The following is a 12,261-nucleotide window of genomic DNA, read 5'->3' on the forward strand; positions in this document are numbered from 1 at the left end:
TTGGTCTAGAAGACCTCCCGAGGTCCCTTCCAACATCGTTATTCTGTTTGCATAGCAGACGAAAGGTTCATTTATTGTAGAAGCCTGTAACAGCATCTCCCATTCGCTGGGTGTTTGCAGATCTTCTTTTTCTCAGCCACAGTTATGACGGTGCTTTCTAAAGAAGAGAGAGCCCCCGTTAGATAAGGGCTACGAGAAGCTCCCTTTGCTAACTCAACTCACTTCTCCTTCCAGTCAGATATCTACTTCAGAGCTGCCACAGCAGTGAGCGAGGTGTCCAACAGCAGCTCGAAGGAGACCAGCTCGCCTGGGTCCCCTCAGACTCCTTGCGTTCAAGAAAATCTCATTTTCTCTCCTTCCACAGCAGAAGGTAAGGAAACTGGTCTGGAGACCATCAACTGGCTGATTTGCTAAAGCGTCGGTCCTTTCCGACATCAATTCCCAATATTAGGCTTTCTGTTTTACCCCATCATAGAGGTTAAGAGGGACGCGGTGGCTCAGTGGCTAAGACGTTGAACTTGTCGATTGAAAGGTCGGCAGTTTGGTGGTTCGAATCCCTAGTGCTGCGTAACAGGGTGAGCGCCTGTTCCTTGTCTCAGCTTCTGCCAACCTAGCAGTTCGAAAGCACTTTAAAAATGCAAGTAGAAAAATAGGGACCACCTTTGGTGGGAAGGAAACAGTGTTCCGTGCGCCTTTGGCGTTGAGTCATGCCGGCCACATGACCACGGAGATGTCTTCGGACAGCGCTGGCTCTTCGGCTTTGAAACGGAGATGAACTCGGTACGAAATTGAAAAGAATTATCTATCCTTAGCTACTTTTATTGTTGGGACCCTTTTTTCAGTGCCGGTCACTAAACAATCGGTTGTAAGTCAAGGATCATCTGTAATATGAGTGTATCTGGAAGGCAAAGCTTCCAGGAATGGTTGTTGATTATCAGCTCTTTGGCCAACTACCTTAAGCCACATTGGGTGTCATCAGCACTCTTCTCTTCCTCCTCCCAGGCGAAGCTCCGTGCAGGAATATCTACAAAATCCCCCTCAGCAATCTGGTTGGCCGGAGCATCGAGCGCCCGCTGAAGTCTCCCATGGTGCCCAAAGTCATCACCACCCCGACGTTATCTGGCATGGCCCCGATTCCGGTGGCACCTTCCCTCTCTTTGTCGCGGATAGAGATCAAAGAGATTGCCAGCCGAACTCGCAAGGAATTGCTCGGTAAGGACTGCGAGAGCATTTTCCGAATAAATCCATGAAACAGGACTTTTCGGACCAACTTTGAGCCTTGGCCTCTGGGACCAGGGAAAAGTTCTTAGGTTGCATCATAAAAATTAATTGATTGATCAGAATAGAGCTGGAAGGGACCTTGGAGGTCTTCTAGTCCAACCCCCTGCTCAAGCAGTAGACTCTATACCATTCCAGACAAATGACTATCCAATCTCTTCTTGAAAACCTCCAGTGATGGAGCACCCACAACTTCTAGTGGCAAGCTGTTCCACTGGTTAATTGTCCTCACTATAAGGAAATTTCTCCTTAGTTCCAGGTTGCTTCTCTCCTTGATTAGTTTCCATCCGTTGTTTCTTGTCCTGCCTTCTGGAAAATAAGTTAACTCCCTCCTCTTTGGGGCAGCCCCTCAAATACGGGAAGACTGCTATCATGTCCCATCCTCCCCCCCCCAGTCTTTCTTTTCTCTAGACTAGCCACACCCAATTCCTGCAACCATTCTTCATACGTTTTAGTCTCCAGGCCTTGAATCATCTTAATTGCTCTTCTCTGCAACTTTTTCCAAAGTCCCAACATCGTTTTTTATAATGCGGTGACCAAAATTGGATGCCATATTCCAGATGTGGCTTTACTAAGGTTTTATAAAGCGGTATTATTATTATTATTATTATTATTATTATTATTATTATTATTATTATTACTATTATTTATTGGTTAATCTTTAGTGAGATTCACAGCCTTTGAGGCTGGTTAATAGCTCAGCAGCTCGAGTCCTAACCAAGGACCTAGGAACTGTTAAGGTATCGTCGGAGGATGTAAGCTGTTCCGAGTAAGGTGGTTTTTTTGTAGAGTCAAAATGTTCAAGTCCAGCAAATTTAGAATTTCTAAATAGCGGGATAGCCCTTTGGGTATTGCTCCAAGGGCTCCAATTATTATTATTATTATTATTATTATTATTATTATTATTATTATTATTATTATTATTATTAGCTGCTGGTTAATAGCTCAGCAGCTCGAGTCCTAACCAAGGACCTAGGAACTGTTAAGGTATCGTCGGAGGATGTAAGCTGTTCCAAGTAAGGTGGTTTTTTGTAGAGTCAAAATGTTCAAGTCCGGCAAATTTAGAATTTCTAAATAGCGGGGTAGCCGTTTGGGTATTGCTCCAAGGGCTCCAATTACAATCGGGACAACATTCTTCATATGTTTATTATTATTATTATTATTATTATTATTATTATTATTATTATTATTATTATTATTTGCATTGGGATCTCCTGCAGTTTTAGTTCTTTGTGACTCAAAACTGACACAATCATCGCTCAAAGTCACAAACCTAGCTTGGCGACTGCAAAAGATAAGAGAGTTTTATTTTAGAGTATCTTTTTTTGCATTCTGAAATATTACATTACCGGTCTCCGGCATCTGCAATATTGGAGAACTGTTGGTCAAGGTTGCTTGATGTTTGTTTGTTTGTTTGTTTGTTGAATGATTGATTGATTGATTTTGTCAAATACGTACGAGATAACAGGTATAGGTATAAACATGGACGTGAGCACATGAAATGAATACAAATAAATGGGGACAGTAGGACAGGGACGGTAGACACGCTGGTGCGCTTATGCACGCCCCCCCTTTACGGACCTCTTAGGAATGGGGTGAGTTCCACGGTAGACAGTTTAAGGTTGAACCTATGGAGGTTTGAGGATGTAACAAGGGACTCAGGTAGTGCATTCCAGGCATTGCTGAACTCTGTTGCTGAAGTCGTATTTTCTGCAATCGAGTTTGGAGCGGTTTACCTTGAGTTTGTATCGATTGTTTGCCCGTGCGTTATTGTGGTTGAAGCTGAAGTAGTCGTTGACAGGTAGGAGGTTGTAGCAGACAATGTTGTGTACTATGCTTAGATCGGACCGCAGGTGGCACAGTTCCAGATTGTCCAAGCCCAAAATTTCAAGCCTGGTGGCATAAGGGATTCTATTGTGAGCAGAGGAGTGGAGGATTCTTCTGGTGAAACACCTCTGGACTCGCTCACTTGTATTAATGTCCGATATACAGTGTGGATTCCAGGCAGACGAGCTGTATTCGAGAATTGGTCTGGCAAAGGTTTTGTATGCCCTAGTTAGCAGTACAGTGTTACCGGAGAAAAAGCTTCGCAAAATTATGTTAACAACTCTTAATGCCCTAATGCTCACTGTTACAGTGAGCTCTGAGCCTTAGATCATTTGAGATGAGTACTCCTAGGTCCTTGACAGAGTGAGAGTCATCTATTGTGGAATGTTGAAGTCCACCTGTCTTAAAGTCCCCAAGTTTGAAAAAACACGAGTATAGATGATATTAGGATGGATCAATTGAGAGTCACTTCCAATGTTCCTCTTTAATTCGGCCTCTTTAGTCAGAACCCCCGTCCCAATTTAATTTTTAGAAGGACAACAGTAGGTCAAAGATCTTTCTTGGCTTTCCAACTGAAGTCTCTGGTATTCAATACCTCTATCATGGCGAGCCTTGTTCTGTTTCTTGTTTCAAGGTGTAGGCAAGCTTCTTCATAAGGCTGGCATTGGTGAGACCCATCTTTATTGTTTTACTATTATGATTATGATTTCTGACAATTATTACCCACCTTAGAGACCCTCTGGAGTTAGGAAAACAAGAAAGGAAACATCTTCCAAGGATTGACGGATGTTCTTTCCTGGTTTCTCCAGGTCTCTTAAACGATCCTTCTTCGAAGTCCGAAGGTGGCCCAAAACAGAAGAAGCTTCCATTGAAACAATCAGACCCCCACAAACGGGGAACTCTACGGTCCTCCAGCAGCGACAGGTAAGCAGCAACCGACTGGGGAGAGAGTTGGGGGGAGGCTACAAGCCTGCACCCCAGTTTCCCAAAGTACCTGATACTTTGAAGCTGTAGATGAAGACTAGAAGTATACATTCATTGAGAGGATAACATTGGGTGCAACACAATCCAAGGTAGTTTTCCTATATTCTTAGCTTGGAAGATGCATTTTCATTTTTCATTTTCATTTTATTAAATTTATATACCGCCCTACTCCCGAAGGACTCATCTCAAGGCCACTGTTCTGACTTAACGTTTTTGTGATAGCTAAAACCTTTCTAAGATCAGTAGAGTAGAGTAGAGTAGAGTAGAGTAGAGTAGAGTAAGTAGAATAAAATATGAATTTAGAATAGAGTAGAATAGAATAGAATAGAATATGTATTTAAAATAGAATAAAATATGAATTTAGAATAGAGTAGAATAGAGTAGAATAGAGTAGAATAGAATAGAATAGAATAGAATAGAATAGGTATTTAAAATAGAATAAAATATGAATTTAGAATAGAGTTGAGTAGAATATGAATTTAGAAGAGAATAGAATTTTGTCATTTTAAATGTACACTAATCACCATACAGGGGACGCAGTGGCTCAGTGACTAAGATGCTGAGCTTGTCGATCGAAAGGTCGGCAGTTCAGCAGTTCGAATCCCTAGTGCCGCGTAACGGGGTGAGCTCCGTAAAAAAATGCAAGTAGAAAAACAGGGACCACCTTTGGTGGGAAGGTAACAGTGTTCCGTGCACCTTTGGCGTTGAGTCATGCCGGCCACATGACCACGGAGACGTCTTCGGACAGCGCTGGCTCTTCGGCTTTGAAATGGAGATGAGCACTGCCCCCTAGAGTCGGGAACGACTAGCACAGATGTGCGAGGGGAACCTTTACCTTTACCTCTTACTCTAGAGTAGAGTAGAGTAGAGTAGAATATGAATTTAGAAGAGAAGAAAACTTTTGTCATTTTAAATGTACACTAATCACCATTCATTAAAATGAAATTTCGTTGCATTCAGCTCTCAAAAGACAATCCTTATTCATATACCCACATACAGACACACATATATGACACAGAAACATCACAGTCTAGTTCAGATGTACACATATACATGGCGGGAGAAAAAAAAAAGAATCCTGCGAGTTTACAAGACGGATAGCATAATAAGGAACAAAGCCGTTACAGAATCTAGCAAGTCCTGCTATCGATGCTTCGGAATCTCTTCCCAGAAGGGATGCAACATAAACAAGCCATGAAGACCATGACGTACTTCTACAACCCACCCACCCAACTCTTCCCATTTCTGCTTTCCTCTCCCCAGGCTTGTTGTGACTTCCGTTGAGAGCACTTCCGAAGAGCCTCACTTCTCTACCGTTTCGGACGTTGACCCTGTCCCACTGGAGGAGGAGAAGGAGGAGGAGGAGGAGGAGGAGGCCCAGCCCAGCCCTCGCTTCCAACTCGGGACCTCATTTGACGAAGGTGTCATTGACTTGAAGTGAAGACAGCCGGGAGGACCCATCTTTGCACGCACTCCCCTCCCCCTCCCCCATTCTCTGCCTTTGCCCCCACCCCCATTTTGTATAGCTCTCTTAAAAACGGTATCCATCACAGCCAAAAGTCCTAGTAATTTTAGAAGTGGTCACCACAGGCAATCCAAGAGAGGAGCCCAGGGATCCAACTCTGGAGGTCTGAATTGTCTCAGTCGATCGAGTGATCGAACGAGAGGCCAATTCTGGATGCCTGAATTGTTTCAATTGATCAATTGATCGGCCAGCTCTGGATGCCTGAATTGTTTCAATCGATCGATTGATCAAACGAGAGGCCAGCTTGGATGCCTGAATGATTTCAATTGATTGATTGATCAAACAAGAGGCCAGCTCTGGATGCCTGAATTGTTTCGATTGATCGAACGAGAGGCCAGCTCTGGATGCCTGAATTGTTTCAATTGATCAATTGATCGGCCAGCTCTGGATGCCTGAATTGTTTCAATCGATCAATGGATCGAACGAGAGGCCAGCTTGGATGCCTGAATGATTTCAATTGATTGATTGATCAAACAAGAGGCCAGCTCTGGATGCCTGAATTGTTTCAATCGATCGATTGATCGAACGAGAGGCCAACTCTGGATGCCTGAATTGTTTCAATCGATTGATTGATCGAACGAGAGGCCAACTCTGGATGCCTGAATTGTTTCAATCGATCGATTGATCGAACGAGAGGCCAACTCTGTATACCTGAATTGTTTCAATCGATTGATTGATCGAACGAGAGGCCAACTCTGTATACCTGAATTGTTTCAATCGATTGATTGATCGAACGAGAGGCCAGGGATGTGTCTGTATGCGTGTGTATAGTCTTTTTGGTGACAAAAGAGCGGTCACCCAATTTTTTTTGTGTTGTTGAAAAAAAAAAAAGCTTTGGGTGAAGGATTGGATGAGTTTTAATCAGTGAATTGATTAAACCTCTATATTTTCACATGGCACGTAGATTTCGAGGAACCAGACTGCTGACAGTTCAGGGGTGGGGCAAGTTCTAAGTGCTCCCTTCCTTCATGGCAACGATCAACAGTCACCTTCCCTTTCTCCATCGGCGCTGGGGGATGGTGATGACCTTGGACAGTCTTGGAGATTGTCCCCAGATTAGGAGATCAGAATGGAAAGAATGGAGAACGGAAGTTCTCTGACCGACATTTCCCACCATTTGAAGCTAGAAGGAGGGTCCTGGATCCGTGCCGAGAATGGTCTCCATCTTCCTTCTCTGAAACAGGCCAGGGATTCTGCTTCCTTTAGGGTCTTCGCTTATATTCCATATTTATTTTTAATTACACAGCTGCAGCGAAGCAGCGGGTCATTGCAGTCTGCCCCAGGAGGAAGATTCTAGAAGCATCTGGTTTGTCACTGTCTGTAGGGCGTAGGCTGCTGGACCCGAACATCACAATCCAAAGGTGTATTTGGTGTGTGGAGTTGCCCCCTCCCACTCCTCCGAATCCTGCACATGACTGCCAAACTAATTTCTGATGGGATCAGAAGGGAGAGGTTATTAGTAAACGATGGTCAGGCCATCTCTACTCAATCGATTGCTTTGGCACACTCAAGATTTGATTGTGCATTCTTGAAAGAGCTTTTTGGTCTGATCCGGGGGAAGGGGGTGGGTGGGAAGAAATCTGTAATTCTTTAATTTAAAAAGGTGTGGTAGAATCACAGAGTTGGAAGGGATCTTGGAGGTCTTCTAGTCCAACTCCCTGTTCAAGCAGAAGAGCCTATCCCATTTTTTAGGCAAACGGTCGCCCAATCTCTTCTTTGAAATCCTCCAGTGGTGGAGCGCCTACAGTTTTAACTCCCCACCCCAAATATATAAGTCCTGTCCGCTTAACGATGGTTGCTTCTACTTAGGAAAAAAATCTTGTCAAGGAACCTGATCCATTGCAAAAAAAACAAAAAACAAAAAAACTTGCAGTTCCATTAAACCATAAGCTTTTCCTCTTCTGTTACAACAGATAGGTAGACGAGAGCTTCCTTAAGCTGAACATCTGTTCTTCCCCTTCCTGCCTCATTTTGATTCGCGGATAAGTGTCTCTCTAGATTCCCCCAATTTCTGCCAAGTAGAAAGACAAGGTTAGATAGAGCAATACAGCTGTTTCTTTATCCCCGGGCATCTTCGAAAAATACTGCAATCTGAAAGTCGTGCAGGCTTTGGATGAGTGACTTTTTCTAGCGGTCGTGAATTGATTGGCTGAAGAGTTTAAAATTTGAAGGTGACCGCTGGGATCCAGTAACCGATTGAGCTTTTTCAAGAGAGACAAGGAAACCTTGGAAGAGATACCTTATCTCCGGGGTATGGACATGTGAAGCTACTTCCAACCTCTGTTGAGCTTTGGGTTTTTCAAAAAAGTTGGCAACCCTGTTTTAACCAGAGGCAAGGTGGCACCAGAAACGTCCCCTGACTCGTCTCTTGGGAGGGAAATCCCTCTCAAAGCCACCTTTAATCTCAGCGACATTTCCATGTGCCCTAACCCATCTCCTTGGCCCTTCCTCACATTGGATAAGTTTCTGACCTGCGGTTTGTTCAGACACCCTTGTCTATGGAGATTCTCAATCATCCAGGTCATGGTTGTCCCTTTTTCCAAAAGGCAACTGGACTTTTTCTGGATTTTTTTCCTTGGAAAAACTCCCGTGACTCTCAGAAAGAGCGCTAACGACCAGAGGACTGCAAATGAATAGAAATCCTTCCATTCCCCGCCATTCAGCTAGAACCGAAGAAGCTTCTCGGATGAGAAGCGAAACGTCTTCAAGGAAGGGGGAAAAAAAAACCCCAACAAGAAAGTCCAGTTGCCTTTCGGAAAAGCACTTTTGGTTCAGACACCTGTAGAAACCGGATCTCCGTCTGAAGGGACAAGTAACCCTGGCCCATGAGAGAAAAACTGGCACCTGACGTCTGACCTCTGCTCTGATGCCATTATTTCCTTGCCACCAAATTGACTCTGATTTGTCCTCCCTCGCACGAATAATCCTGCCCTGCTAGTTTATTTATGTGTATTTATTTATTTATTTATTGCCCCCTCACTTCCGATCGGCAGACCAAGCAATACGTCCAAGTAACGACACCCTTCCAAGAATCAAACAGTCCGCTTTTGACTACAGAAGACGGCAGGATGTCAATTTTATTTATTTTATTTTATTTTATTTTTTCATTTTAGAACCGGATCATTTCTTAGCTTTCATGAATGTCCGAATACAGAACAGAATACAGAATAACAAGAGTTGGAAGGGGCCTCGAAAGTCTTCTAGTCCAACCCTCTTTCTCAGGCAGGAAGCCCTACACCACTTCAGACAAAACGGTTGTCCGGTCTCTTCTTTAAAACTTCCAGTGTTGGGACATTCACAACTTCTGAAGGCAAGTTGTTCCACCGATTCATTGTTCTCACTGTCAGGAATTTTCTCCTTAGTTCTAGGTTGCTTGTCTCATTGGTTAAGTTTCCATCCGTTGCTTCTTGTCCTGCCTTCAGGTGCTTTGGAGATTAGGTTGTCCCCCTCCTCTTTGTGGCAGCTCCTTAGATATTGGAAGACTGCTATCGTGTCACCCCTGGTCCTTCTTTTCATTAAACTAGACATGTCCAGTTCTTTATACGTTTTAGCCTCCAGTCCCCTCATCATCTTGGTTGCTCTTCTCCGCAGTCTTTCTAGAGTCTCAACAGTTTGTCAGATTCCTTCCTTCCTTCCCTCCCTCCTTCCTTGCAACCTCTATTCTGAGATTAGAACGAGGCAGGTCTAGGAAGGGATCCCCACCTCTGGGGGTGATGATCTCTACTTTGCAACCCTTCCCGGTGGATCCTCCACTCCGCCTTCGATCTCCTACCTCTTTTTACCCACCAAGGTTCCATGATCGAGCCCCTCTGGGCCTTCGCCCGATTGCCTTATGTTTTTTGCTCGTTGAACAGAGCACTTAAAATCCATCTCGGGCAGGATGGTTCTATAGAACAAACCCTTTGGACTGTTTTGCCTGCCCCACTCTTCCCAGGGGGTGCCCAGGCCTCTGGTAGATAAAACTTCGCACCCATGGCTGATGGGAAACGAGCTGCCAAATTTCTAGATTTAATAGAAGAGAGGCATTGGGTTGGGTTTGCAGGGATATCTTCCAAGAAATACGACGGGATAAGGAAGCATCCGTCAAGCCACCAGCTGATCGATGCAGATCTTCCTTTCCTGAGGATACAGCGGCCCATGTCCCCACGTCTCACAAAAACAGCCAGTCGGCAAGGCGAGGACCAGCGCACAACGAAATTCGAATCTACCCATCGCGTTCCAAACAGATTCTAATTTCTAACCGCCCTGCAGATCGGTGGCGCTAAACCACGCGCACCGGTTTCCCCTTGGCTGAAGGAGCCAGCCGGGGACGATGGGAGTTGGAATAAAGCCCCTTTTGGAAAAAAGGGGCCCAACCTTCACAAAAAGTCCCAGAGGGAAAGAAGCTAGGATGAAGGGACAGACAAAGGGAAGGGCACACGAGCTCCGTAGGGCCGCCAAGATTTGGGCAGAAATAGACTCGGTGGCTTTTGGGATGAAAATTATCCTCTTTCCCCGCCCCGCCCCCCCTACATTCTTTCTGCTAGCACCTCTTTGATCCCAAAAGAGCATTTTTATTTTATTTTTTTATTTTGGGAAAAGCAGGGTGTAATATTGCTGCTGCAAAAAATCTCGCCGGTGGGGAGGGTGTGTTGGCAGGAGGACGCTTGTTGTAAATTAGCCGAGTAATTCTTACCTATCACTCCCATTTTGCTGAGAGGTATGTTTCTCTTCTGCTCGAGGATTGTGGCACCCGCGATAATTGTACAATCAGAGGTCTTCCAGGCAGGGTAGGTTAAGAAGATTCAAATCCACACATAGGACATGTCAGCTGGCTTTGAAACACTGTTAAAACCATTTCAACTTTTTACAAAAGTTAGATTTGTAGCTCAGGGTTGAAATGAGGGGTCCTTGGCACTCTCTGAGCTTGGTGGTTTTCTCGCAGACGTTTCGTTACCCAGCTAGGTAACATCATCAGGGCAAACCCCCACCCCCTTCTAAGCACTGATGATGTTACCTAGCTGGGTAATGAAACGTCCGCGAGAAAACAAACAAGCTCGGAGAAACACCGAAGACCTCACAATGTCAACTCGTCTTTTGCTGTCTTCAATTTTGTTTCTCTCTCTTTTTTTGTGTGCCTTTGAATCGGTCTTGACTCCTGGAAACTGCCTGGAGAAATCCTGGCAGTTTTCTCGGCAAAATGTCAGAGCCAGTGGTGGGTTGCCCCCGGTTCGGACCGGTTCTATAGAACCGGTCGTAAAACCGACGGGAGGCTCCGCCCACTGACCCTGATGTCATCAGGAAGCTTCTGTATGCACGCAGAACGGGCCCCATTGCAAACCGGTAGTAAAGGTAAGTAGAACTCACTCCTGGTCAGGACTGGTTTGCCCCTTTCTTCCCAGGGCTGAGAGAGCCCAAAGTCACCCCGTTGGCTTTGCGTCTAAGGCAGTCTAGAACTCTTGGCCTCCTGGTTTTCTAGCCTGATGCCTTACCCTCTGACCCCAACTGGGTCTCCGTCGCTGATGCTCGGCACCTGACCGCAAATTTGCCAAATTTGCTTTTTTACCACTTCCAAAAAAAAACAAAAAAACAGAGACACTCTTGTGACGTCCCTAATTCAAATATTGCCTTGAAGCAGAGTCTCCCCATTGAAAAAAAAAAAGTGGCCCCCATTGAACCGGGAAATCCTGCTAAATCTTCCACCCCTTACCATTTTCATGGTGAAAAACGGTGCTGTATTTGTGTGATGAGTGTGTCACCCCTTTTGAAATTGTGGTGATAGTAGAAATTTATCCATCCAGTATCGGGGTTTCCTCCCTCACTCCCCCACTCCAAAGGCAATTTTGGAAACCACAGAAACCAAACATAGCGAAGGAAAACTGCTTAAATTTCGACTTTTTTTTTCCCCCGAAAGGCCATGACTCTTATCTAATACGCTCCCAGCCGTGGTTAATTCTGATTTTTCATTCACGCGGGCAACTCTTTTCGCTGTGGTTTGGCGGACGAAGCCTCTTAGCAGAAGTGGTATTCGCTTAACGTTTGCTACCGGTTCGCAAATGTGAGCGGACGCGACGCCTCCTCGTATGTGAAGGGCCTTCCGCACATCTGCAGAGCGTCAAAAAAATGGGACGTGATGACATCCGGGCGGGTGGACGGAGCCTCCCGCAGCCGCCGCTGCTACCGGTTCTCCCGATAGCGGCTGAATGCCGCAACTGCCTCTTAGGTGAAACATTGTAGTCTTTGCTTACCCAGCCACAAAAAAAATACGGACAACCAGGTTTTCCTGCCAAAAGGAAACCGGGATTAAAATCCACGGGGAGGGGGTTTGTCCTTGATTCAGTGCTGATATTGATTTCTTTATATGCCAGGCAAGGTTTTCCGCTGGGCCCGGAGCTGTGTTTACAAATTGTAGGCGACGGTTATTCATCGCTCCTATCTCCGTTACTGAAAGAATGTGCAATCAGGGTGGTGGTGGGGAGTGGGTTGAGGCAAAGGGTCGATCAGCGGAGTCTTCTGGCTCACGAGAACATTTTTCCTTACGGCTTAAACTTAAGGGGTTGTAGAATTTACTATACCCATTGGCTACTTTCCCACTTTGCTTCCCGACACACGGTCTTATTCTTGAAACAATGAAACCAGGTTAACCTTCTCCGGCCTGGCACCTGGTA

General features: G+C 45.2%; 1 protein-coding gene across 9 annotated transcripts in view; it reads left to right on the forward strand.

Moving 5' to 3' along the window:
• GARNL3 (GTPase activating Rap/RanGAP domain like 3) overlaps nucleotides 1-12,261 on the forward strand; it is an 88,082-nt gene that overhangs the window by 70,690 nt on the left and 5,131 nt on the right. For 5 of the 9 annotated variants that reach the window (XM_034416620.3, XM_034416621.3, XM_087880030.1 and 2 more), the window contains 4 exons: nucleotides 235-370; nucleotides 1,003-1,212; nucleotides 3,915-4,029; nucleotides 5,353-5,642. In XM_034416620.3, the coding sequence (XP_034272511.2) occupies nucleotides 235-370; nucleotides 1,003-1,212; nucleotides 3,915-4,029; nucleotides 5,353-5,530 (639 nt within the window). In that variant the 3' untranslated portion in view covers nucleotides 5,531-5,642. Of the gene's footprint in view, nucleotides 1-234; nucleotides 371-1,002; nucleotides 1,213-3,914; nucleotides 4,030-5,352; nucleotides 5,643-12,261 lie in introns of those variants that run through there. The other 4 variants (XM_087880025.1, XM_087880029.1, XM_087880026.1 and 1 more) reach the window with 1 other exon arrangement.

Source organism: Pantherophis guttatus, chromosome 16 (genome assembly GCF_059756535.1).
Source record: "Pantherophis guttatus breed Tessera chromosome 16, ASM5975653v1, whole genome shotgun sequence".
Lineage (NCBI taxonomy): Eukaryota > Metazoa > Chordata > Lepidosauria > Squamata > Colubridae > Pantherophis > Pantherophis guttatus.